General features: G+C 45.5%; 1 protein-coding gene across 4 annotated transcripts; it reads right to left on the bottom strand.

The window, feature by feature from the left end:
• Positions 1-1,005: 1,005 nt before the first annotated feature.
• LOC146177517 (uncharacterized) lies at positions 1,006-27,924 on the bottom strand. 4 transcript variants are annotated; one of them, XM_084580488.1, is made up of 7 exons: positions 27,854-27,918; positions 27,534-27,664; positions 22,532-22,690; positions 13,901-14,055; positions 13,726-13,808; positions 2,804-2,896; positions 1,006-1,272 (listed from the first exon to the last, which is right to left on the bottom strand). In XM_084580488.1, exons 3-7 carry the CDS (start codon positions 22,637-22,639, stop codon positions 1,127-1,129), a joined length of 585 nt encoding a protein of 194 aa, XP_084436614.1. In that variant the 5' UTR covers positions 22,640-22,690; positions 27,534-27,664; positions 27,854-27,918; the 3' UTR covers positions 1,006-1,126. The 4 variants fall into 4 exon arrangements, with proteins under 4 accessions (XP_084436614.1, XP_084436615.1, XP_084436613.1 ...); XM_084580489.1 differs by lacking the exon at positions 27,534-27,664 and having other exon boundaries at positions 27,854-27,924; XM_084580487.1 differs by lacking the exons at positions 27,534-27,664; positions 27,854-27,918 and having other exon boundaries at positions 22,532-22,818.

The following is a 27,924-nucleotide window of genomic DNA, read 5'->3' as shown; positions in this document are numbered from 1 at the left end:
GCAAAAGTTTGTTTAAAAACTAAACGGTCTATTAGATGTCTCTTAAGAGAACGGCGAAAGCCTTCCTTTCCCCTACAATCATTTGCGTCCCATCGTTTGCCTCAGTTGTGGTCATTTCAAGTCGTCGTTTAACATATTGCTCGTTCCGTAGTCACAGTGATTGATGCTTAGTCTTTGTAGTCATTATCACTCATCGCTAAGCATTTTTACTCGTTTCCAGTTAGCTGGGGTCATTCAAGTCGTCGTGAGGTATTGCTCGTTTCGTAGTCATGATGAATAATGCCTAGTCATTGTCATTCATAACTAAGCATTTTTACTCATTTCTATTCAGTTGTGGTCATTAAAAGTTGTCTTATGACATATTGGTCGTTTCTTGGTCGTTAGCAGTCATGATGAGCCATGTCGAGTCATTGTATAGTCATTAACATTCATCGCTAAGCATTTGTATCCATTTCCAATCAGTTGCGGTCGTTAAAAGCCGCAGTTTGACATATATGTCATTACAAGCCATTTTAGTCAATATTAATCATCATTATTAGTAATTAGCATTACTCATTAACTCTATCGATGTGTATTTATAACTTCTATTCGTTACCTACCAACATCGATCGCTTTTATTCTTTATCTCCCTCTTCACAAGTCCGCTATTTGCAAGTGACACATCAGCGCACAGATGAGACACGCAGATGACGCACACAGCTTTCGCGCAGAAATTATCGCTCCGTGAGCCTAGAACGCCTTTAGCCTTTGAAAAGCTGGCTTGGAACGTGTTCTGCGCGAATGTTTCAGCGACGTATTATCGTGGACAGTAGTAAAATATCTTATTGTTTCCAGCGGCTCATGAGTTTCAATAAGATGCCTAAACATCAGCCATTTTTCTCTGCTAATAATCGGCATATAATGTATGTTATCTGCTTTCTTAATTTCAAGAATTATGTATTAGTTTTTATCGTTTAAGACCAAAATGGGCTCTCAATAAATCCAGGACTCTCTTTTTATCTTGAAGTATTGTAAGGCGAAAATGGACGCTTCACAAATGCAGGACAGAATGGGGTGTAGAAACGCTTTTACTAGCACGAACTTGCTCTGCGTATCATTGTCCACACTGAGGCGTTTCTAAAGACCATTAGCCTTGGTTCCCGTTTACTATGTCCATGCATCTTAAATCAAATAGCTTAATACTCTCTCCGCCACAGTGCCGGTCGTAGACAAATTTGCATTCTTGGGGAACCGGCAGAACGGCGGTTCTGGCCGTTTGGAGAAGTAAGCATTCTGAAAAAGAAAAAAAAAAACATTACGGCATAAATTACTTAAAGCCTAGTTACGACTTCTCCAAGAGTATAATAGAGACAAAGGCCTTGAAAGCACTTAGAATAACTAAAATCTTCTATTAAAGTGCTGCGGAAAAGAATGGCACAGTTTCTGTTGAATGTACCACTTACTCTTACCAAGGCTTGTAATAGGAGGCATTATTTATACTTCGTTCCACAAACCTGACCGGTGAGGTTGCCGTGAGGCTACGACAGGTGAGGTTGCCGTACATCGATCAGATTCACGGTGCTACCCAACGGGCCTATCAATCCCGATGGAAGAATCTGTGTAGAAACATAATCATGCGGTCCGCGTCAAATGGATCGGCCCGGGAGAGTTTTGCCTTTCGTAATGCTGGAAGCAGCTTACTAAGCGAAGCATATGTGCAAGCAAGGACGGTACCCTAGGAAGCACAAACGCCAAGTTGTTTAGTAGTTAAAGGGTCTATGCCATGCATTAAATGAATATATGCTGCTATTATTTCTTTTGTACATTACCAACGTTCTGAAAATTCATTTGGACGTGTTAAAATACAGAGATTACCAGCTGTAATGGTTGTATCTCTGCTAACTAGTTTGATAAACTACACAACGAAATCACCTTAACATTGCCTTATTGTCATATAGAAAGTTTCGGATTCAAATGTTTTAAAAGTGATGATGACAAGAGGTCCTAAAAACGCAGTGCAGTGGCTTCACTAGTTGAATGCCGGTTAGCACGCACTCCTGAATGTTAATTTAGACAAGCATCGAAATTAAGATTGAGTTACACGACCACCAGAGGCTATTAAACAATATATAACTCTTGTTATTAGAGTGTTCTCACAACCACTTCTTCCACTGAAACATGAAAGGCAGGCCATTGATTCAATTAATGTATGACAATTTGCAGTAAAAAAAGAACTCCAGAAAATAATATGTTGTCACAACAGAATTGCACCGCGTTTTTTTTACAGTAAACCTGTGACAACGAAATGTCTGTCGTAGTATAATAATTTTATGTTGTTAAAACAGAAAATTACCACAGCGCTACAGACTACATAAAACTACTAAAAATTTACTGAACACCAGACAATTCTGACGTTATGAAAAACTGCACAATATTGTATTTGTGATACGGTTCTTTTTGTTTCTTTTGACTCGGAAAGCGGTAATTGCAACCTCATGTGATCTATTCTAGTCCTGCTGAAGAATACATTAGAAAATGTCATCACATTGGACATTTTTGGTAATGAACTTGTAACTTGTAGAAGCAGAAGTTTTTCTTAAATTTTGCGCTGTCTCTCGCCATAGCGACATGTCTAAAGTAAGTTATAATCTAACGTTTCGTAAAACGAAAAAAAAAAGTTCACATATTTTTGGCAAGATTCTGACGTTTCTTAGATTGGCAAGAGCCTTCCGCTTGCCGAGGTTCCACTTTCTTATGTAAAAAGGGTGGAAGTGATGTACATTCAAATGAATTACAGTTTATAACAAATGGTTTGAAAACTCGCCTGCTTCTCTCGGGCTCCAGCGTTTTCTAACCAGGACAGCGCAACTGCGTTTCTCGTTGATGAACATGAGCTTAAAGATGAACAATGGACCATCTGCAATGTCACCATACATAGAAAATTTCATATAAGAACAATAACGTTAATTCTATTGACGCAAATTTTGTGTTAGTTTTTGAACCATGAAAATGTTCGCCATAATTAAAGCATTGTAGCCATATGTTTTACAATAATCAGAGTTCCTTCCGAGTAGCCTTTATGTCATTATTTCTGCACTAAATGAGGCGGCTGACGACAAAACAAAAGGAAAAGTGATCGTACCTAAATGTAGTTGCTTTGCAGAGCGAGCATTTTCTGCCTTTGAGAACGGATGTCAAGGCTGCTGATTGTTGCGAGGCCCGGGGTGTCTTTTTTAGATCGGATGTAGATAGAAGAAAGAAAGCACGTCTCAGATTCTTGCAGTGACTATAGAAGAACGGCTGATTGGGCGAGTTGGTGAACCATGATGGACAGTAATATACGTGCGCAAAAAGACGAGGCAAAGAGGAGAAGTGGACAACGACGGCGCAGATCTGATCATCTGAACATCTGCGCCGTCGTTGTCCACTTCTCCTTTTTGTCTCGTCTTTTTGCGCACGTATATTGCAGTCACTATATTTCTCCCGACTAGGCATCCGACCCGAAAACTATATCGCCAAAGATTCCACGCGACCCTCATCCCATAAGCACAGCTTCTGTCTAGGACCCATTTTTGCGCGCACCGACACATATATATACTCTTTTTTTTTCACGAACAGTGTTTGAATGGAATGCTCTACCCCCAAGTTCTGAATTCTTTCACCCTCCTTGATTGATGTATACTGTAGCTGTTTGGCGCTGTGCATTTTGTTATTTTGTCTCATTGCATCATGTACGTGCTGTGTTATTCAAAATTAATGCATAGATTGTATAACTGCTTGCTCTTGCTGGCCTTTTTGCGCTTGCTGGTGTCTGATATACTGTCACTTATGCACCCTCCCTCTCCTGCTTGGACATGCGACATGTCAGCAGTATTTCATAAATAAATAAATAAATAAATAAATAAATAAATAAATAAATAAATAAATAAATAAATAAATAAATAAATAAATAAATAAATAAATAAATAAATAAATAAATAAATAAATAAATAAATAAATAAATAAATAAATAAATAAATAAATAAATAAATAAATGTTTGTGGACGAAAGGTTTCGCCTTTTCTTTAACATACATTATCTCAATTTTCGAACATCGCGTAGTGCTTCAATAAAATGTCTTTCTTTATTACCCACTCATAGATGTGTTATCGGCGTATCGTGCCCTAATAGAACAGTCCCGTACTCAGCATCCGCGACCCTACAGAAACGACAGACAAGGTGACAGCACAGCAGTTAAACTCAAACAGTGAAGGCTTGGGGGATAGAAGGTCTTCCCTATACGGCAGGTGTTCTTGCTGTTTCTTCTGCTGCCTTCGCTCGTAGCGAGTGGTGTTGGTGACCACCGCTTCGTCCGTGGCTCAGTGACACATTGCGGTGCGGAGATGACAATTTCTCTTCTCGGACTGTACACATTTATTTACACTTTTTACAATTGGCGTATTTACACAAATGTCGTCGGATGCGACATCAAACGTAGAGGGCTAACTGCGACTGGTGAACGATCTGAGGTCAGAGGCTAGCAGAATCAGGCCCTGGCCTCCTGCTACACTTTAGGCCGGAGTCCCTTGAGACCTCCGTCAGCCTAGCCTCCCTCTCGAACAACCCGTCTGCCCTCGACTCTCGTCCGAGCCCAACTCTGCTCCGAGCCCAACTGTCTTCCAAGCCCAACTCTCCAACGCTCGCTTTCTTAGCGTTACCCAAAATTCCAGTTTTGTCCGTTGACCAATCAACGTACACCACTCTGTGGCCAATAACATACAGTCCATTAAAATGGGCTGGCCAATCATTGTGACACATTTACCCTCTCCTACGCATGTCAAATAAAACACACACAAAGCACGCACTAAGCGGCGAGTGGTTGCGCACACAAATACATACATCTGCAACTTTTCCCTCTCCAAAATCCTCCTACGCAAGAGGCGCCAAACAGTCGCAAAGACTAACGGCGTCGACGGTTACACTTCTGAAAATACATAAAAACACACACACGCAAACCTCAGGCCCAAACATTCCGATCCCTGCTCTAGGTCGTTTGCGCGCGGGCGGCGGATTCAAAGGGACACACAGGCGTCTTCTCGGGAAGACATGTCAACAGCGCGTTCTCCCCAGGTCCGTGTTACGCCGCGTTTCGGGATTTATGGCCTCCGCGCCCTCTCCACTCGAACCGGGAGACACCGCAGTTAGCGCTGACCCCACAACCACTGCGCTTATGCTGTGCGCTCTAACTGCACTGTTCTGCCTCCCTCGCGGCACGGGACGGAGAGAGCCGGCGGCGTCGCCCGCTGCCATGTGTTCTGGGCTCACTTCCGAGAAGCGGTCGCCCGCGCGACCGTCATAAATCTGCCCGCGTCAAGCTGCCCCTTGACCTTGGTGGCCCCTTCGGAATCTCGCTTCTGTGCGAAGCCCGCAAACTTAACTCCTCCCCATCGAGAATGTTGCGCGTACACTTGCTGTACGCTCAACATAAAACTCCTCTAACGGGGGAAGGAGAGGGGGGGGGGCATTGGGGTATGGCGTACACCAAACAAAACAAACCAATGCAGCATGCAAACAATAGTGCAACGCTCTGTACAGAGGCGAGTGCGCCCTGAACGACAATCTCCGTGTGCACGTTCGCAAACGGTAACTAAACCATACGCCATACAAGGCGACACAGCTTGGCATACATAACACCAAATCAAGCAATAAACACTGCATTATCAAACGCAAAACAATACAAGGTAACACGTGTAAACCACATCATACACAGAACATAGGAGTGCCAGATACTGATACACACAGACAAACTAACAGTCCTTATTCAACGCTCAAGTACAGGCAAGACCCTACCCTGTACATTCCTTGGTCCACCATGGTAATTTCACCCACCAATATTAGGTGAATAGCACAATCACCGCAATCTTCCCCATACTCAACAAGCCAACGGTGCTTGTTACAACTTCCAACACCCCGATGAGCGGCGACCTGAGCCGTCCACTCTAGATACCACTCTCTAGCCTAGACAGAGCATCGGCACACCGGTTAAGCGATCCTTTGATGTGCGAAAACTCCAGATCATATTTTTGCAGCGCTAGAACCCAGCGAGTTAGGCGCGCACTGGAGGGTGTGGACTGGGTCAGATAAGTCAGCGGATTATGGTCCGTGACCACTTTGATCTTAGCACCGAAAAGCCATGTGTCAAGGCGGCTCAGCGCCCACACAATTGCAAAGGCCTCACGCTCGATAGCAGACCACTTCGCCTGTTGCGGCGTTAGCTTTTTACTGAGGAAGTTGATAGGTTTCTCAGAACCATCCAGCTCCTGACTCAGACATGCACCTACCCCTTTTTCCGAGGCACCAGTAGTTAGCACGAACGCCTTACCTGTCTGTGGGGCACTTAATGTCGGAATTGCCTTCAACGCAACCTTTACATTGTTAAAGGCTCTTTCAGAAAATGTACTGCCGTACCGTCTCAGCAGGTGCTCCAGCTCCGTCAACTGTCGGTTTGACAAGTGCGTGCTTTCCTCCAGCAGTGCAGCCACTGTCCTCCCGTTTTCACTAAATTGTGGGGTTGTTTCAATCTCGCCAAACTCTTCGTCTGAGTCAAAGACCACGCCGACGTTATTCACCCGAGCGTAGTACTTCCTGAGGCGGTTCGCGTGCACCCATTTTTCTACGTCTCCCGGGAGCTGTACGATATAGCTGTCTGGCCTCACCTGCTGTTTCACTTCGGCAGGTCCCATCCATTAGGGGTGCATTTTCGCGACCTGTCCTGTTTCTAGAATCAGTACCTGATCGCCCGCCTCAAATGATTTCGGCCTCGCCCTAAGGTTGTACCTATCCGTGTATAACTGTTGCATTTGCTCACCCGCTGATCTGCGGCATGGGCTGCTTCAGCCATTCTCTCTCGGAGATCGGTCAAATACGCAGATGCGACGTTATTCAACCCTGTTGGGGGCTCCCACGCTCCGGTCCACGTCTTTTGTAGTATGCTAAGAGGCCCCTGTGCCACCCTACCGTACATAAGCTCGAAAGGGGGTATTCCTGTGATCTCGTGCGGCAGCTCACGGTACGTCCAAAGTAGACAGGGTATATATCTATCCCAGTCCCTGGCATGGTCGTGAATCACGTGTCTCAGCATGGACTTGAACACTCCATTCCACCTCTCTACGAGCCCATTGCTCTGCGGGTGTTCCGGCGTAGAGAAGCGTACTTGTGCTCCCAATCGCTCTGCCAACTCTTTCGTTAGCCCTACCGTGAAATTAGCCCCTTGATCACTGCACACCAGCTCTGGTACGCCGAAGCGCGCAAAAATGTCCAGCAACGCCTGACAGGCGGCTTTAGCAGTTAGTGCTCGCAGTGGAATTACCTCAGGCCACCTCGTGCAAAGGTCGATTAAACACAATGCATACCGATGTCCGCGCGCAGAAGCCGGCTCAATAGGCCCTATGCAGTCAATGTAGACAACCTGAAATGGCTGCTGCGGCCGTGTCAACGGGGTTATCGGAACTCGGTCCGTCACCTTCCTGTTAGCGAAAGTCTGACACGTGTGACACGACTGGCAATGCTTTCTCACATCTGCAGACATTGTTGGCCAAAAGAAGGCACTGCGAATACGTTGCTTTGTCTTTTTCTCTGAAAAATGCCCGCCGCACGCTTTATCGTGTGCTAGTATCAACACTTCCCTTCGACGCATCTCGGGTAGGACCAGTTGTTTGCACTGCCTTCCATTCATGTCATCTTTGTGAAATAAGAGTCCTCCTTCAATCACCATGCCATGCGTTCCATCGCGTCCCTGTGCCCATGAGCTTTCTAATGACGCATCTTCTCTCTGCTCTTTCGCGAACGTGTCAGCGCATTGCTCGCCGTTCGGCACCGACGATTCTGCTGCAACTGCTCCGTCCTGAACACCCGTAGGGCCGCTTTCTATCGCCTCGTCTTCGGCTACCTCTCTAGGACGTACGCTCTCCTCAATCGCTTCACGGGCGGCTTCTTCTGCCTGCACGATGCGCACGGCTAGCTCAGTGGCTTGTCTCTGCACTTTCCTCAGCTCATCGAACGCATCTGGGGTTAGAAGCGCATCTATCCCTTCCGTTAAATGGTCCGTTACTGCGCTCAGTGTCATAAGCTGAGGGGCTACGCCCTCGTCATTAGCAGACAGGCTCAGTGGGACATACATCAAATCGGCTGGAACTGTCTTACCAAATGCTCCTTTAAGGCGAACTTTGCCTGCACCCTGAATGTCTGCCTCAGCCGGGATGACATTCCTTCTCAGGATAGTAATGTCAGCACCTGAGTCCAAACAAGCCGTAAATGGGCGCCCCGCAGACGTGAGCTCAACCCAAGTTAATTTCGACGTAGAAACGGTGTCTGTCGGCGTTGCCGCGCACTCGTACACATCACATGCAGCTCTGGCAGTCAGCTTTTCCGGTGCGGAGCCCTTGGCGCGTTGCCCCCCCATTATTGCTTTAGGCCTCGTTTGGTTGCACTGCCATTGGTAGTGACCCATCTCACCGCAGGTGAAGCACCTAGAAGACGGCTTCCGATCGGTCCCATGGAACCTTCCTTTTCCTACGGGGTCCCGCCAACTGTGTGAATCAACCTTACTCGCTTCAGCAACCTTCCGAGAATTTGGGCGTTTGGAAGCTCTGCTTTCCTCGTATCCCTGTGCTAACTTGGCAACATCCTCAGGTTTTAGCCATTCCCCTGTCTCATGCTGTAAGACATACGTGCGCATGTCATCCTCCATTAGCTGTTTAACGCGATCTGCAATGAGTAGCTCCCGCAGATCTTCCAAGCTTGTTATGTCTCTACTACGCAGGTAGTAATCAAGCAACCCTTCTAGTTTCGTTACAAACTGTCCCCATGTTTCGCCGCCTTTCCGACAAGCATAGAACCTACGCTTATATTCCTCAGGTGTGAGCTTTAACTCACCCAGAATATAATCACGCACTTCCTCGTAGGACTGCCTTTCGCTTACTGCCTTATTTGCTATCAGCATGCGGCTTTTCTCGTTTAAGAATGGGACAATTATCGAGCCGCGTACCTCCTCGGGAATCTCGCAACTTTGAAGCATACCTTCCGCGCTTCGAAACCATGCGGGGGCCAACTCGTCTTTCTCTGGCATTGGCGCGAGAATAGCGCGTAAATCTTTTGCATATCGACCCAATCCAGATCGAGCGCCTCGCCCGCCTTGATTCTTTAGTCTCTCTAACTCCACCTGGAGTCTCAGAACTTCAATCTCCAGCTCTTTTTCTCGCAGTCTGGCAGCTGCGTTGTTTCCTCCTGACGTTAGACCTCTGTCAAGATCCGCGGTTACCGACGCACTACTAGAACTTTGACCATGATCGCCAGTAATGGTACTGCTCAAGGTCTGCCCCCTGTTGCGCCGGAGCTCTGCCCCACGCCATCAGAGCTGTCCGTAGACTTTTGGCTCTCTGACCGAGTTACGACCATGGTGAACCCGGAGAAAACAGGACAAGGACCCACCTGTATACAGCTAGTTTCAGTCCGTCGCCACTCGAAAAGTCAGCCTTGGTGCCCTTTCCGCTACGCCGGATCTACGCAGCCTCGCTGGAGTAGCTCCCCGTAGCTGCCTCTCTAGGCCGGTAGCGTGGATTCACGGGGCACCTCAACTTCAAACTTCTTCTTGGTCAGCCTTGGCTCAGCGATGTAGTGTGCCACCCTCCGTGTACATCAGTCCGCGGCGTCGTCGATCTCTCGCCACTTCGCAGGAAGTCGCTGGGCCGATCCTGTCGACTGCGCCAGTTAAACTCAAACAGTGAAGGCTTGGGGGATAGGTGGTCTTCCCTATACGGCAGGTGTTCTTGCTGTTTCTTCTGCTGCCTTCGCTCGTAGCGAGTGGTGTTGGTGACCACCGCTTCGTCCGTGGCTCAGTGACACATTGCGGTGCGGAGATGACAATTTCTCTTCTCGGACTGTACACGTTTATTTACACTTTTTACAATTGGCGTATTTACACAAATGTCGTCGGATGCGACATCAAACGTAGATGGCTAACTGCGACTGGTGAACGATCTGAGGTCAGAGGCTAGCAGAATCAGGCCTTGGCCTCCTGCTACACTTTAGGCCGGAGTCCCTTGAGACCTCCGTCAGCCTAGCCTCCCTCTCGAACAACCCGTCTGCCCTCGACTCTCGTCCGAGCCCAACTCTGCTCCGAGCCCAACTCTCCAACGCTCGCTTTCTTAGCGTTACCCAAAATTCCAGTTTTGTCCGTTGACCAATCAACGTACACCACTCTGTGGCCAATAACATACAGTCCTTTAAAATGGGCTGGCCAATCATTGTGCCACATATACCCTCTCCTACGCATGTCAAATAAAACACACACAAAGCACGCACTAAGCGGCGAGTGGTTGCGCACACAAACACATACATCTGCAACTTTTCCCTCTCCAAAATCCTCCTACGCAAGAGGCGCCGAACAGTCGCAAAGACTAACGGCGTCGACGGTTACGCTTCTGAAAATACATAAAGACACACACGCGCAAACCTCAGGCCCAAACATTCCGATCCCTGCTCTAGGTCGGTTGCGCGCGGGCGGCGGATTCAAAGGGACACACAGGCGTCTTATCGGGAAGACATGTCAACAGCAAGTTCTCCCCAGGTCCGTGTTACGCCGCGTTTCGGGATTTATGGCCTCCGCGCCCTCTCCACTCGAACCGGGAGACACCGCAGTTAGCGCTGACCCCACAACCACTGCGCTTATGCTGTGCGCTCTAACTGCACTGTTCTGCCTCCCTCGCGGCACGGGACGGAGAGAGCCGGCGGCGTCGCCCGCTGCCATGTGTTCTGGGCTCACTTCCGAGAAGCGGTCGCCCGCGCGACCGTCATAAATCTGCCCGCGTCAATCTGCCCCTTGACCTTGGTGGCCCCTTCGGAGCCAGTTATTTTCAAAAGTGCGAAGACTTGGGGAATCGATGGGCTTCTCTGTACAGCAGGTGTTCTTGCTGTTTCTTCTGCTGCCTTCGCTCGTACCGAGTGGTGTTGGTGACCACCGCTGCGTCCGTGGCTCAGCGACACATTGCGGTGCGGAGATGACGACTTCCCTTCTCGAACTGTACACGTTTATTTACACCTTTTAACAACTTAGTATTTACATTAATGTCGTCGGGTGCGACATCAAACATAGAGGGCTAACTGCGACTGGTGAACGATCTGAGGTCAGAGGCTAGCAGAATCAGGCCTTGGCCTCCTGCTACACTTTAGGCCGGAGTCCCTTGAGACCTCCGTCAGCCTAGCCTCCCTCTCGAACCACCCGTCTGCCCTCGACTCTCGTCCGAGCCCAACTCTGCTCCGAGTCCAACTGTCTTCCAAGCCCAACTCTCCAACGCTCGCTTTCTTAGCGTTACCCGAAATTCCAGTTTTGTCCGTTGACCAATCAACGTACACCACTCTGTGGCCAATAACATACAGTCCTTTAAAATGGGCTGGCCAATCATTGTGCCACATATACCCTCTCCTACGCATGTCAAATAAAACACACACAAAGCACGCACTAAGCGGCGAGTGGTTGCGCACACAAACACATACATCTGCAACTTTTCCCTCTCCAGAATCCTCCTACGCAAGAGGCGCCAAACAGTCTCAAAGACTAACGGCGTCGACGGTTACACTTCTGAAAATACATAAAAACACACACGCGCAAACCTCAGGCCCAAACATTCCGATCCCTGCTCTTGGTCGGTTGCGCGCGGGCGGCGGATTCAAAGGGACACACAGGCGTCTTCTCGGGAAGACATGTCAACAGCAAGTTCTCCCCAGGTCCGTGTTACGCCGCGTTTCGGGATTTATGGCCTCCGCGCCCTCTCCACTCGAACCGGGAGACACCGCAGTTAGCGCTTATGCTGTGCGCTCTAACTGCACTGTTCTGCCTCCCTCGCGGCACGGGACGGAGAGAGCCGGCGGCGTCGCCCGCTGCCATGTGTTCTGGGCTCACTTCCGAGAAGCGGTCGCCCGCGCGACCGTCATAAATCTGCCCGCGTCAAGCTGCCCCTTGACCTTGGTGGCCCCTTCGGAATCTCGCTTCTGTGCGAAGCCCGCAAACTTTACAGCTTTGTCTTATGGTACAGTAAAGTTAAGCTAACCACCTAGAGCGCGCGCGATTCGAACAGCGATTTAATGCCTAAAATAGTAGGGGCATGTTCGAACATTGGTATGGTATCAGTATGCACAGCCTGGTTGTAGACGGTAGATGTGGCTAACGACAATAAGTATATGAGAAAAGAATTGAGATTGCGGGAAACGGAATTTCCAACAAGCGGGTCATGATTTATTTTATGAATGGTATTAATTATGAGCTTTATTGTTTAGCAGCTTTTTTCAAAGAAAAACGACATTTTGGCTTAGACCCTTCTATTGGGGTGCCAGGGAAAATAAAAAGAAAAGCAGTTTTCTGACGTGTTTTAATTGCCGCAACCGCACAATAAGTGGCCAATAAGGCGCACTGATGAGCTCCGAATCTCTTGCGCATCAGGTATGCCGGAGCGCACTTTTATTTGGCGTGGTCTTGCAGGTATATACTGGTCTGCACTTAATGACTTCACTAGTGTCAAGTATTACAGCAGATGTTAACCCAAAGCATGCATACACACGATAGTGTTGCGAATCACTCATAATGCAGACACAATGAACTAAAAAAAGAACTGGCATTGACGATTACGATTGTCGGTAATGTGAGATTTAAGTGTTTTCTACTACTACTAGCGGTGCTCATTACGTCGCAGAATACCTGGCGTCTTCATCGTCAGCAACGTCAGCGAGAAACGTGGATCCGTTCTGAAAGCGTCACAGCCCCGCAGTCTGTTAGAGCAGTGTCACCGAGGGGTCATTCGGATAAGTTTATCAAGTCGAATTACAGCTAGCGCCACTTTCGCAGCTTCCAACTAAGCGGTGACAGCTAGGAACAAGTGGGAGAGATTTTGTGAAAACGAATAAAGACACAATAAACGTGTACGCCTCGATGGTTTTGTGGCCAAATGTGCCAGAAAAAAGCATGAGTACAAATTCGCTTATTTATTACCTGGGGTTGTCCCGTAATCTTGTGCTCTAACACTTTAAGTATGGTGGCCATCCAGATACAGCCTACCCTGGATACCAAGATTCGCTTTTAAGTGTATGGCGTCATAGAGTAATGGGTGCCTGAATTCCCAACGCTGCGACCACCAGATTGTTCGAGGAGTCTGTGTTCCGGATGACCATGGCGGGCTGCGGCAGCAAGAGCAGTTTTCCGTGCCAGGTTGGCGAGTGTTAACTGGGATTGGGTGGTTTCCTATGCTTACAGCACAGGTGCCTACTGGTTACGCAGATGGCGAAGCCTGCTAATCCAGTAACCGAAGCCTACGAGATGCTCTCTAAAACTAACTCCGGTCGGACGACTTATGAAACAGGTGCGTCTGCATGAAAGCTATTCACCACAAAGACGAGGACGAGGTAGCACGAGGGAGGACGAGGTAGCAGAAATATTTTGTTGGTAATAAAATCTTTGCTGCCGCTTTTATCTCAGCGTAATTCTGAGCGAAGAGACAAAGTTCCACAAATTGCTCACCATTTTACTCGCACACGAGGCTGATGATACTAGCTGTTCCGATCAAAAGGTCGAACTGTATCTCTTCTGTACTTTGCAACCATACTACTAGTATTCGGGGTTAATAAAGTTTTACCTTGTGAACAATGTCTTGAAAGGTAAATAGCTTGCATTTTAAGCCCGAATATATGAGTAAACTTTTCGATGAACTGTTAGCTTACTCTTCTGAGTCCTGAATGCCACAGCGTTCGGCTGGTGATGGGTGGATGTCTTCGAAATTTTCACCTCCGTGAGAAACTTGTTGCTAAACGGGAATAGTATAAACAAGTAGGCGTATATATGAATAGCCATCAGGCGGCATCAGTGGGTAGCGCAGAAAATCTCCTTTTTACTCACTGCGCCAGCTGGTTTTGCCCAGACGTGTGGTACACCACGTACACATGCTCGTTGGCATGTTTTTGCTGCAGCCATTTCATCGCATGGCACGGGAAGACTGAGATGGAAAAGTAGTTTCGGTACTTCACAAACCAAAAGTCCTTAACCGAAATCATCTGAAACAGTACGACAAAGAGAATACCTGAGAAAACTTGTTTTGAATTGCGCATGAGTTAGTAAAAATTTAGTATTTTTTCCTTTTATTTTAAGTGCAGGAAAAAATACGTGCCCACGAATGAAAACTTGGTATAGAAAAGTCGGATGTACGACAATGAGTCGCCTGTTGAAAGCATAGTACCAAGAAACAACTTAGCGAAATCCAAAGACCTTCGATTCTTAAATATTGCCATGAGTCACTGCTGGCCTTGAATCGTCCGTGCAGTTTGATGAGTGAATAGGAAAAGCCGCTTAGTGAACCTGGAAGCACGTTTCTCATCTAGTGGTGACAAATAAAATTGTGATGCATTCGATTGGCAACATTGTCATCTAGGCGAGACTGTAGAAAAGTATGGCGACAACAATCGGACGCTATATATCCTGTGCCATATGAAAACAATGATGTTGCTTCCGGCTGTTTTTTTTCTTTTTCTAAGGTATGTATTGGTCAATATTTGGCTGTGTGAAAATTATATAGCAGAGTTTAGCTGGAAACGGCAGCAAGCATTCTGGATACGGCGTCCGGCAGCTGTATTGCCGCTCTTCCTGTTCAGGCTTTGTGGAATGAGATGGGTCAGGGTAGTGGAAAAACAGTTCAAGAGTGAAGGAGCTTTTGAACAGTCGCGGGTGAAGATTCCGCCACAGCCTGGTCATTTACCCACTTTGTAAACGTGTGGCAAAGTTTCATGCAATGGACAAATTCGGCCCCCGTCAACTGAGAACGGGCGTATAAGGCTTTTCGTCTCTAAACACGGACAATTTTGAGGAGGTATTAAGTCGTGCATAAACCGTCTTGAGCAAAGGGTGCATTTACGACGACTGTCCTCTCAGTTGCGTGCACTGTGGTGCCTCCACGTGTTATTTAGCGGGCCTTTGAAAAGGAACTTTGTTCTTTCTGTTCTGTCTGTTGCCCGGATTCTTGATCATTTAGGTCAAGAAATTATTTAGTTTTGGAAATAGCAACTTTAAATAGAAAACAATACTTACATGAAACTTGATACCCCTCCCCTTCCCTATTTTATTACAACTGCTTACTTTTTCGTGTTTGGTTATGCAAGTAATTATTTATACGAATGCACACAATTAACCTCCTCCCTCAAGGACTTTATGCGATACAAACATATAAGTGGTCTCATTATATGTTCGAGCTACAAATCGAAGTAGCACTCCTGCCAAATTTCGAAAACGCAAGATTATTTTCACTGCACAAGGGTATTTATTCAGCCATAGAAAGTGGTAAAGATCGGGAGGATGCTTAGATTTTCGTTAAACGCATGATGCGTCATCGTTATTGACTCCCTTCGGCCGACTCCCATGAGGATTGTCGTTCGTGTACACATGCCCTTTGCTATTGACGTAATCCCTGAACCCTTATAATCTCGTAACCGGCAGAAGGCAGTCATTATGTACGAGATACCTGACGTAGACGTAGACTTACTTTATCCAAGCTGTCGAACGTCCCTGCGCTTCTTAGGAGTGGAGTGCATGGATCGGGATCCAAGTGCACCGGAGGGCTCGGTTATCATATGACCTGCCCATCTCAAAGAAACCGGATTTTGGCACGCCTACAAATTAGGTCATGACATGTGGTCTCGTGACTTCACCATTACCCACCAAGAGAACTGCGCCTGCCATACTAGATCCATGCCCGTGATATATCGCTCAAACGGCGACAAGGCTAATGTTAGATTTTCTGTAGGACAGCGCCTTCAATCCTATAGTGTTAAAATCATCACTTAAAGAACGGCTTATCTGCCTCTATACTATATGCTATGAAAGAGAACTGAACAGGGGAGCTTCAGTTCGCAAGGCAAGCAAAAGTTAACTTGTCTTCACCTTAGATAACATTTCCACGATTGGCATCACTCACGTCGAATTGCTTTAAATCTGGGTCAAGGAAATGCACATAGTCACATCTAGTACATTCAATTTCCGATCACGATATAACCCGCTTGCGCATTTCAGGTCATTCGGTGTCACTAACCAAACAGCCAAAACGAGACAAAGACGTGGTAGGTGTTCTTCGTCCTTTACGACATTCACATGCAACATAACATTCGTAGAATACTGAACAAACAGCATAAACTGCGTACCATCTCTTTGAAAGTGCCGACGCCACAACATTTAGCCCGATCGGTGCCCTAATACCTATAACAGCGACGTGCTTGCAGCGCGCAAAAAATCTCACCCTGAACGTTACCCTGACATTGCATGATTAATAAGTAACCATTTTTGTAAAACTTTGTTCCAACTCTAACCGAGTTTAAAAAAACAAAACAAAACAACATTGCTTGTTCGGTGCTTTTAAAATCATTATTTTTTGTGGGAGAGGGGACATTTTAGCTCCCCCGCCACAGTGGTGCAGTAGTCAGGGCTCTAGACTACTCTACCCGAGGATGCGGGATGGAATTCAGGCTGCGGCGGCCGCTTTTAGATGGAGGCAGAAGGCAAAGTGCCCGTGTGCTGTGCAATAAGAGTACACGTTAAAGAATTCCAGGTCGTCGAAATTTTCAGTCGCATAGCCTGAGTCACCATAGGACGGAGAGGCAGACAGGCTGACAAACAAACAAACAAACAAACAAACAAACAAACAAACAAACAAACAAACAAACAAACAAACAAACAAACAAACAAACAAACAAACAAACAAACAAACAAACAAACAAACAAACAAACAAACAAACAAACAAACAAACAAACAAACAAACAAACAAACAAACAAACAAACAAACAAACAAACAAACAAACAAACAAACAAACAAACAAACAAACAAACAAACAAACAAACAAACAAACAAACAAACAAACAAACAAACAAACAAAAATAAACAAACGGCACGACAGCGTTAACGACTCCCGTCTGCGCTCGCCTAGTGGGTGCTAATTGGCGTGGATGCACTTTGCTCCTGGCTTGTCCACTAATCACCTAATTTGTACTTACATTGTCTCTCTCTTAAATACACGCGGATTCACGCACACACCGATTAGAATAGATGCGTATAGCTACCAAAATATGTAAATAATCATCTAGTGTACCCTAGGCGTCAGAAAAACATGTAGTCAAAGGTTAACAAGAACCGATGTGTTCTAGCTTACTGAAACCAGCTCAGAACTGTCAAAATAAGATTAGGCTATTCTGAGTATTGGTTAGTTCACTAAAGTTAATAATTTGGTAAAGATCCACCTGCCAACAGCCACCTGCAAGAATCAACTGCGTCAAATATCTCAATTAAAATTGCAATAGTTGTAAGGCAATGGGCTACCGGTACCAGAGGGCAGAGGAGAAAAGGGAATTCTCCTTTGGCAGGTGACGTGACCGAGTTTTAACTGGTCAGCAAGGCATGAGGTCACAGCACCACAGAACATTGTCGTTTTGGCAGGTGGCAGTTCGAATAGTCGAGAGCTGAAGTCACTGGAACAGTACCACGACCGTTGGCGGCATCTTCGACCCTCCGCCATATTTGATTCAGCGGGGCTGAAACGATGCCTGCGCGGTGTGGATATTTTATGTGCACTCACTAACGTGTTGCGAATTCGGTGTGTGCTTTTACAGCGGCGAATTAGGTATACTCTCTTGCTAATAAGCAGAAAAGGTTGCATGCATGCGCTTTCCATGCAACGATAACAAAAAAAAGTGAACCGTGCAGTACCTAAGCGCTCCGCTGTTCGCATTTGTATTTATAGCACTTGTAACGGTATTTCTCATTATGCAAAGTAAACGAAATGCTAACTATAATTGACAACGATGCAGCAAGTATAATTTCCAGAGAAGAAAAGCTGCTGGTATTAGAGAAACGTTCTAATAGGCAGGATAAAAGCTTCTGAAGAATACATGCGATTCATTATTTAGTATTAAATGTAATACGTCGCATGTGAAGTCGTTCAGGAATAATACTTTATTCATATAAAGAACAAATACCGGAAAATTCTCACACATAAAAGTGCAAAAAGTCGACGAAGTGCAAATGCCAGGAGTAATGTAAAACAACAGCGAGATAAAAAATTACCAAAGAAATGTATTTATGCAAATGCTTTATTATAGCATTAGTATATCGGCTTAAATGTGCTTCAACTCCAGACCGTTTTGTTTTACAATATTGTCACGAAGACGAGGCAATATGTATGAAGGAAATAAGTAACTGCAGCAGTAAAAGTACTTAAATTACGAAAAGAGTAAGACACCATGACTAAATTAAAATCTATCTCATTTAAACTTTCAGAAACGCTTAATCTATAAGGGCAGCTTTTTACCAAGCTGTTTAACAGAGGACGAGACAACCGTTCATTGTCGTCGAGTAATAACTCTCTTATTACAAATCTACTCCACCTTGGGGGTGTCCCTAAATATCCGACCAGCACCGTGTACACTTCCAGCTATTGATCAAGTCGCTCTCGTCCTACCATCTGGTCTGCTGACCGTCATGGTTAGCTCAGTTGGTAGAGCCACTGCCTCGGAAAGGCGGTGGTACCTGGTTCGATCCCCGGACCAGGATAAATTTTTCTGGAACTGCGGAGTTTCTCAGAAAGCTGTATGGCTTTCGTTTGTAGTCGTATGGTTGCGCCTTGGTGGATGTCTTTGAGTAATTACTCTCTTATTATCCCCCAAAAATCTTTACTGTCATTCAAGCAGTCATATCAGGAGTAGCCTCGAGGGGCTTTAAATATCAGTAGGCGACACTGGTCTCCACATAAAAAAAAAAGATATGTGCGCCATACACTCTTATGCCATTCACAACATGGCTCATGTGACGTTGCGAGAGTATGAATGAAAGCAACTACAACATGTACGTCAAAATAGATGAAATTGAAGGACAAGGTCAGACGTCAAACTCAGAAGCAGTCAGTTTTCATGGCGCGCTGATCCTTATATTGCGCCCGAAAACATCAATTTCGCGAGAAAGAGACTACAGCTAGCCGGTAGTTTTTCTGTGCTACACTGCTCAGAACATCAAGCGAAAGGCGCTGCACTAGTATCGGGTGAACGTAAAAAATCACAAAAACAATATTTGCATACATTCCCAGAAGCGTTATGCTCAAATAGGCGGGTATCGTTCGTAGGAACAAATTTCTCTCACCGAATTATGTGCAGGCATGCATCCCATCGTTAAGCACGCTTACTTGCTCGGAATACCAAATAGCGTTTTGTCCTATTCACGCCGGTTGCCGCACGCAAAAGCGCAGCGCCAATGCATTCTTTCTTGTCTTTATTCACTCATTAAATTAAAAACCGTCAAAACGTGAATGTAAATGCTTTGCACGGTATTTCTGTAAGCCTAAAAGCCATTGCGACTCATGTTCGTACCATGTGTGTGCTAGCGGCCGCTAGAAGGAAGCGAGGCGGATTATTTGCAAATTACGAGCGCTGCGACGGAGAACAACAACGAGAGAGTAATGACAAGGACAGGCGCTACTATCAACTGAAAGTTTATTCGAAGAACACAGATTAAATACTCGCAGAAGACAATCAAAGGCACATGCGCTTCACAGATTTTTCCTAGGTATCCAGATATAAAATCTCACAATCTTGGATGCTTACAGATGGTGAGCTCACGCACGTGTCACTGTTCTTATGGATGTGATATGACTCTGACAGTTCTCTAAAAACATCCATAAGAACAGTGACACGTGCGTGAGCTCACCATCTGTAAGCACCCAAGACATTTTATATCTGAATACCTAGAAAAAATCTGTGAAGCGCATGTGCCTTTGGTTGTCTTCTGCGAGTATTTAATCTGTGTTCTTCGAATAAATTTTCAGTTGATATTAGCGCCCGTCCTTGTCATTACTCTCTCGTTGTTGTTCGCCGTCGCAGCGCTCGTAATTTGCAATCATGTACCAACTAGCTCAATTTTCCGTATTACTGCGGATTATTTATGACGGTAAATGACCACGGGACAGCGGAGAGCGAATCCTGGATGCAGTGGTGAAGAGAAAACGAATGTGGCACTTTTCCCTTTCCAGTGACTTTACCGAAAGCTGATTGGTCGCTGAGGCACCTGGGCGCCATAATACCAAGCGAGATGGCCAATATCGTAGGTGCCGAGAACAGTGGCGGTAGGCTGAATCTATTGCTTTCTGTAAGACGAAGATAAAGAATGATAACAAGCGACACACCCAGTAAAGATTCCGGATGTAGTTCGGTTCAGTAGGGGATGGGAGCGGTTTCGAAGTGTGTTAACCTGACATGATGTAGAGAGGTATTATGCTAGTTTTATATCTTCTTGCTACATTGAAAGCAAGTCAACAAGGTTTAGGAGATGTGGCATGTCGAATCGCCTTAATAGTACCGCGCATGGTACACATAAAGGGCCAGTGAAGCGTTACTTGAGGCAATATTTTAATGCAAGATTTCCATTGAGGTGGTCCTTGTGAGTAAGATGAGGCTGTAAGTAGGAGTGGGAGACATGAAGTACAGCACAAGTAACACATCCGCAAACAAATATAGGAACCACAAGCCTTTTTCCACAAACCGGCTCTGGAAACCGAGTATATCTCATTCGCAATGGTACATACCCACGGTGGGAGATTATTGAGCGTGCGTCGCAAACACACTCTTTATTTACAAGGTGGTCAGCGTATGGATAGTTTTGTCTGCAATTATAGGAAGTCCAAAGTTTTAGCCAACTATTCAGTCTTCCCGATTTATTGGTATAATCAATAGAATCAGACATTTCGTCTAAGACACATCTTTCGCGCTTGCGCCCAAAAGGTGACGACCACCAGAATAGTGAGAGGAAGCCCCAGGTAAAGCTATGGCTACACATGGTGAAGCTGTAGTCACTTGGTTGTGGCATTGAAATTCTTGATAAAGTGCGCGTCATGCAGCCCGCTGCGCGCTACCTGTCAGTCTTGAAAATCAGCTGTGCCACTGTTTTAGGAAGGTGAGGCGAACGAATATGTTAAGTGCTGATATTCTTCACACTCTTGATTTCCGAGTTTATTCTAGAACCGAAAAAAAAAAAAAACGAAAGGCATTGACATTTTGAAATATGCGAATGAGCAAATGAGCCACTTCAACCCAAATACACGTGTGCGGAGTTGTGAAAGGTTTGTATCTCTCAGAATTCTTCGTTCGATTTCGTGTCATGCGTTTCTCTTTGCAAGGTTCACGTTTCCCTTCATTTTGTCAGAGGACAGCCTTGATATACACGGTGCTGTACCGTCTACATCTGTCTCGTCATTTTATACATTTGCGCTGTTTTCAGAAATTGCTCCCAACTAGCCCAAACCAAGCTTATTTTACACTGTGTCTGTTCGAAATACGCAAGGTATTGCCCCAGTTAAGGGCAAGATGTAGCAAATTTCTTTTTGTAGCATAGAAGCTAATAGAACCTCATGAACGAATACTAACGTATGGATACATTTGAAACCGTACTTTGGTTTTGAGGGTGTAGCAATAGTAGGAGAGTAAGCTCAGTCCCCAGAGCCAGCAAAAATAGCCCATGTTTTCGTAGGCAGTAAAACCTTTCCTCAGGCAAGATTGCAGTGCGCATTCTGCTTGCCTGAAGAATAAGCGCTTCAATCTTGCCAGCGCACAGTAGGAAGGTAAGAGTTGATGTTGAAGAAATACAGCAAAATTAATAGCCCCTTGCCTGGAGCAAACTGCCACATTTCTGCGCGTCAGCTGAATGCCACACACACACAAAAAAAATAAAGCTACGACTTCAAATGCTTTTAAAGTTGCTAGGTGAGGACAGCCAGCGAAGAGGTTCAAGAGCTTCTGAATACAGACCACATGTCTGTCGTCACTGAAGATGACATTACAGGGCTCACGTTCAATGTTGTTGAGGAAGCTACATAGGAGGCTATTGAGCGCATGATGTGCTGAAGAAACCTTCGTGTTTCTCGACTGTCGAAAGCATTTATCGTGGAGGCGAAAGTCTTGGGGCTGAAGGTACGAGCATAAGACTTCATATTTTGACGTGGGCTCGTTTCTGCTGTCGCACGTCGTTAACATGAGCTTTTTCTGCAAGGATGTTGTTCTAGAGGAAAAGCTAAAAAAGAATTCGTTGCGCGACAATAAGCGCTCTATAGTGACATCGAAGGTAAGTTCTTTGGTGTCGAGATGACTTTCCCTCTAGTGAGTGTGAAAGCGGACACATCATGAAAGTAGTTCTGCAGCTTATGACCAAAGCAGCGGGAACACTGCGGTTAGAAAGTTTCGCAAATCGATGAATGACATAGATTAGTACACCGTTTATGCAGATATGGCGCTTGCTGTAAGGAAATAGACGTATGTGTTAGGCGGTAATAAATTTTTGTTGGCAGGAAGATATGTTTTGGAAGTGCGCTTAATGTGTGCAGCATCAGGTCGTTAACTCTTGGAGATGATAGTATGCACCCTGGGCCTTTTATGTCGGAGGCAACGTATATGCAAACGTTAAAAGCTACTGATTAGGCACTGATGAATAAGATACGTCCCACAATTTTACTCACGTCAGCCACGTGTTGCCTGGCGAAGTTTCGTGCAGCATCTTCGAATCGATAGGCAGAAATAAAGATGGCTGCATTCAGAAGACAGATGCTGAGAGCTGGGTTTATCATTGCGCACGTTGTTCGCTGATCCTATTCCAACTGGTAGACCGGAGGAAAGACCTGCATACAGTGTTTTTCTTACGAAGGCAGTCCTCTAATGTCGGAGAAGAAAACCCATATAGACATTTAATGGGTTGCTCAACATTTGCTGATAACATTGGATGTTTCGCGCAGTTTCAGCCTCGAATGCAAATCGCCATCGTGACGAACAGCTATCATTCATCGATCTTGTAAGCACGTGCGTGAGATAGGCCGATTAAGCATCATACAATTAGAGAGAATATTACCTTTAAAGCACTTACCCTCATTAGCAAGCGAACAAAAGAAAGTGTTTTTTTTTTCTGCTAGCAGCTGTGGCAATATACATTGCCGCAGCCGAAGGAAACGCTATGCAAAGGTCACATGTACTACCAATTTGCTGCCTTCGGCGACAGTTACTGTCGTTTCAATATCCAGCAGGCAAATATAACTACCGCAATCCTCCTTGTCCGATCGAAATGAAACAAAGGTTGGAATGTAAATTTAAGGGTCGGCAGCAGAATCATACGGGAAGTACGCACTCGTACGCATGGTAATGAATATTCCTAGCTTCGCTAAAGTATCACCGACGTGCATGACACCTAAGACGCTCTGAAAGACAGGTACTAGCCTGAGTAGCTTACACAGCTTACACAGCTACCTTGCAGCGACTGAGTCTTCGCAGCTCACTAGAGAATTTTAGCATCTTCAGCAGTCACCTCACGATTGAATTATCTAGTTTCAAACCACACAACTCTTATTGCAGAACGTGAACGGAAAGTGGTAACTCCTGACATGCCTTCAGTACGCACCAGCCTATCGCCAGGTTGCACTGACGACACACAGATACTTTTACTTCTTAACGGACAGCTGAAAGAAATTAGTGAATCCTGTTAAATCCAAAGTGCTCGCTTCAGGCACCAGACATTTTTCATTATGCTGCTGACAATGGCGCTTACTGCCATAGCGTGTATTAGATTTAGCCTGTCGCTCCTTACCGAAGATAATTTGGTTCCCAGTCGGAAAAAACTACAGAAAATTTTCTGATGTTACGACAGAATTTCTGTGCGGTTTTTGACGGGAAACCTATTGTGACAACAGAACATTCTGTAGTAACGTCAGAAATTTCTGTAGTTACAACAGAAAAGTGGTACAGAACTACAGACAACAGAAATATACTAGAGATAAACTACATAACTACAGAAAAGTACTACAGAACTACAGAATAATCTGATGGTTACAACATAACTACAGGATATTTTGTCGTATTTTTGACACAGTTCTGTAGTTTTTTCTGACTGGGGGATTATGTGGTAAGGTGGCAAGTTGGGCGAGTTGAATCTGATTCATGATCTATTTAGCGCCAAAAACGAGGACGAAGGTGGAAGAACGTGTTCACTTTGGTCCTCGTTTTTGGCGTTAACTACATCGTGAATCGGTTTATGTGGTTCAACCTTCCAAATAGATTCAGGCTATGAGATACGCCTTAGTGGAGGACTTCAGAAATTTTGACAACTGGGGTTCTTTAATGTGCACTGACACCTTACACCTAACGGGCGCCCAGCTTTTTCGCTTTGATCGAAAAGCGACTGCCGCGACCGGGATTCGATCCCGCATCCTTGGGCTCAGAAGTCGCCGCCTTAACCGGTGCACAATCTCGGCGGCCGAAGTAGGGGACACGAAAGAACAGGAGATGACAAAACAGAGTGCGGAACCGAAGACAAAATATCCTCACCTCTTTCCTTCAAGTGGCCATTTTCTGATCGGTGAATGTGCTTTATGGGCCTCGAAATGGGCTCTCTAGTATGCGCCTGGGGTCACCAAAGATAACCATGATTTGCAAAAGATATCGTTACGTAATGCAGATTTGTGTATCAATTTTACTTTGTCTAACGACGAAACTGTAAGCTCTTGCTGTTGTTGCTGCCGACGGTTTTGTTCTTTGTGTACAAAGTGAATCTTGTTGTGATGGCTAAAAGGTCGGCGGCGGCTGACAGAGATGCCACAAGCGAGCTACGCGAGCTTCGTGCGGAAATGAAAAGTATGAACAATTCCAGGATATTTTTAACAACGCGGTATTTGAGGAAATCAAAAAGAAACTAGTCGAAGTGCAAGATGAAAACAAAGATTTTAATAAACAGAATGAAAGCTTGAGGAAAAGGGTCCAGGCTAATGAACAAGCCATTGAGCAGGCTCAAGAAGAGCAGTATGCTCGAAGATCTAACGTCCAAATAAAATGACTCGCACAAGAACAGTTCCAAAGCCGCTGCCCACATATATATAAACGGTAACCCCAAATAAAATGGTGTGAATTAAAATCGCCAGCAATAATTAGTCAGCAATAATAAGTGCTCAATAGATCACTTAAACAATCTGTTGTACGGACACCTGTTGGGAAGTTGACATTTGCAATAGTGAGAGGAGCACATTGTCGAATTGCGATATCAACTACAAGCAGTTCGCAGTCTTGTAGAATTTTGTTTGACACCTTCGCCCGATGAAATGTATTTGACGAAAGCATCGTTAGCAAGCCGCCACTGCGGCCGCTAGTGCGATCTGATCTAAACGTTCTAAAATAATTCAGAGAAAATGGCTGGTTTGGCAAAAGCCAAGTTTCTTGTAAAATTATGTCTGGGTTGAAATTTGAGATAAGATTCTGCAAATTGTGAAACGAAGATGCAATTGAACGACAATTCCACTGTAGTACTTTTAACCCCGCCATGATTATTCTAGAATACGGGAGGCTATAACAGCCTCCTTTAAGACATCAGTGTTATTCTGAAGATTAGGGGAACCTTTTTTACTTTTAGTGTTAGAATTGGCGTATTTTGAGAAAGAGGAAGAAGCGCGGCGCTTCTGGGATGAACATGTCATCTCTAAATCCGATGGGGAAACGGTGGACACGTGTTATCCCCAGGACCCTGACCGTGCACTTGCCAAAAAAAGAAGCAGGCATCGTCTGCGTAGAATTTCCATTAACAGAGGCCCTAGCAACAACAGGAGCACGACATTCAGCTATACCTGGGTTGCCACCTTGCAAAGCTGCAATTTAGTAGAACCAATCTTTGTAGCTATGACCTTTGACACGGCTTCTGTAAATGTGCTTAATATATGCTCGAAGGAGCCCTCAAATGATTTCTCTATAGCTGAGACAAATGACTTTGTCAGGCCTGCTTCCACATCCGAACGTAGTGTTTTTGCACAAGCTGAATGTGAATTCCTCTTTTGGTCTTGCTGGGCATAGGCATCTGCTCTAGAGCACTTTTTATGCTGGATAATGTCGAGAACAGTTCGCTCATCTGCGCGGTTTGGGCATGCATCATCATCAGCAGGATGATCTGCGTGACATTGCGTGCAAAGTACCACCGCAGAGTTACAAATGTCAGATGAATGGTTGTCTCCGCATAGTCTGCAGTGTGTTGCGGATTTGCACGCCTTGCTGCTGTGTCCAAATCACCAGCTGTTTTTGCACTGCGAAGGGCGAGGCTGCACGGGATCTACACAGTACACAATGGGCCATACCATCATCTCCGTAGGACAGTTAGCCCCGACAAACGTCGCTATCATCGATTCTGTCGGCACCCTGGAGCCATCGGCATCCGTGCTGCAATGTAATAGTGATATGATGCCAACGCCAGCCTCGTTAAATTCCTCGATCGTTCCTTGCGGTAAAGCTGACTAATCCACGCCACGTATAATACATTTTGAACATGCCAGCTGTTCAGGTATAAAAGGGTTTACTGGAAGTGATGCAAACGATATGCATCGAAGCAAGTCCGACGCACACTGTATATTTGAGGACTTACAGAGGATACATCTCCTGCCGAACGGACGCACCTCAGATATTTCCAGGCAGCGGCGATGACGGCCTTTAGCTGCTCCTAGAATATATTTGGATTTTTCAACTTCAGGGCTCCATCCCCAATCGGTACAAATGCCACCGGTATTATGCTTATTCCAATCCTTCAAAAAATTCCAAGTTGAAGCTTTTTGCCGGAACTGGCAAACAAGGATGCCGAATCCCCACCTGGGGAAGCTAGAGACATTATAGGCCTAATTGTACATGAACCTTAATTCCGGTTTAAAACAACTACTGGCCAATCCCCCGACGTGAAATGGCTTCACCGGACGGAACGGTCAGGCTCCCAGACAAAACAGGATCCAGCAGTTAGGAAAAGACAGCAGAACAAAACACCAGCAAACCAAAACACCAGCGCTTCCTCCTTCTTCCCCTTTTCACGATCGTCCCTTTTTAGTCCAACACACATGTTGGCTAAACTACATCACACTCGAGAGCAAATAAACAAGAAGAACGACATAATTTAAAAAAATACAGTTAAATAATTCAAACAGCGCGCAATTGTATTAACGAAATTCTGGTTATGTCAATTATTTCCTCCATAAAGATCTGGTTTAAAATTGTCGGCACTGAATATTTCCGCATCTGTTTTCCTTAGTTCGGTATTTTGTAAGCTTCCATAGTGCTAAATAACGTACCTAATTAGTTGTTTAGAATTTATGCACATCCGGGAAACCACTGGCGAATACCGATCAACTGGCACTGAATGGGGAGCTCTGTGTGAACCAGTTTCGCCTCCCACTGCTCATGGGAAATTTTCTGTAAATCGTATGATGTAAGTTGTTCTGAGCAGTTGCAAACAATGTGTATATGATGCCGGACATCTCAACGCAGGTCGGACATGCATTTGTGAGTATTGCGCGGGCCAAATCCCATTGTGTCGGGTTGGATTTGGTGAGGGCGGGTTTGCATGTTTCGCCATATTGTGGCTTCCGACGAGTGAGGTCTTTGTGGGGCACAATTTCTGATTGCTTGGGTGAGTAGGCAGAGGAGTGACATTTGCAAATTGAGTACGTATATTCATACCTGTGTTTGTGTGCAGTACTGATGTGTATCCTTGAGTATAATATCTTCGGGGAACGTGGGGTAAGGGCAGATGCACTTCTTTCTTCGCAGTGGATGAAAGGTTGTTTGTTATACTTGAAAGGGCACTTTATCTGAAAAAGCACCGTTTTTCCCCATATTTTGCAAGTCCAACCAGGCTAGAGAAAATCCATGGTTGCTGTGACCCCACTATTAAGCCTGTCTAGAAAACCAAACATGGCTATAAGCATTGCTGCACAAATCTTCAACCAATGCGTTTATCAATAACAGCGTATTGCACACATTGCTAAGCAGGAACATACCTGGATAATACGTATATCCCGTTTCTGCTCCAAGCTCACTCGGGCTGTACCTTCTGCCTTGATGCCTATAA

The sequence above is a fragment of the Amblyomma maculatum genome, chromosome 10 (assembly GCF_055883805.1).
Source record: "Amblyomma maculatum isolate TAMU_Amacu chromosome 10, ASM5588380v1, whole genome shotgun sequence".
NCBI classification, from domain to species: Eukaryota; Metazoa; Arthropoda; class Arachnida; order Ixodida; family Ixodidae; genus Amblyomma; species Amblyomma maculatum.
Note: the sequence above shows the minus strand (reverse complement) of the source record. Positions and strands in the feature narration are given on the sequence as shown.

Excerpts from the sequence above, each read along its gene's own strand:
- LOC146177517 (XM_084580489.1), bottom strand. The coding sequence starts at position 22,639 with ATGATAAACCCAGCTCTCAGCATCTGTCTTCTGAATGCAGCCATCTTT. Across the intron at positions 2,897-13,725 it reads GGCATTCAGGACTCAGAAGA|ATGGTCCATTGTTCATCTTT; the intron begins GTAAGCTAACAG and ends GTGACATTGCAG. Across the intron at positions 1,273-2,803 it reads CTGGAGCCCGAGAGAAGCAG|AATGCTTACTTCTCCAAACG; the intron begins GCGAGTTTTCAA and ends TTTCTTTTTCAG.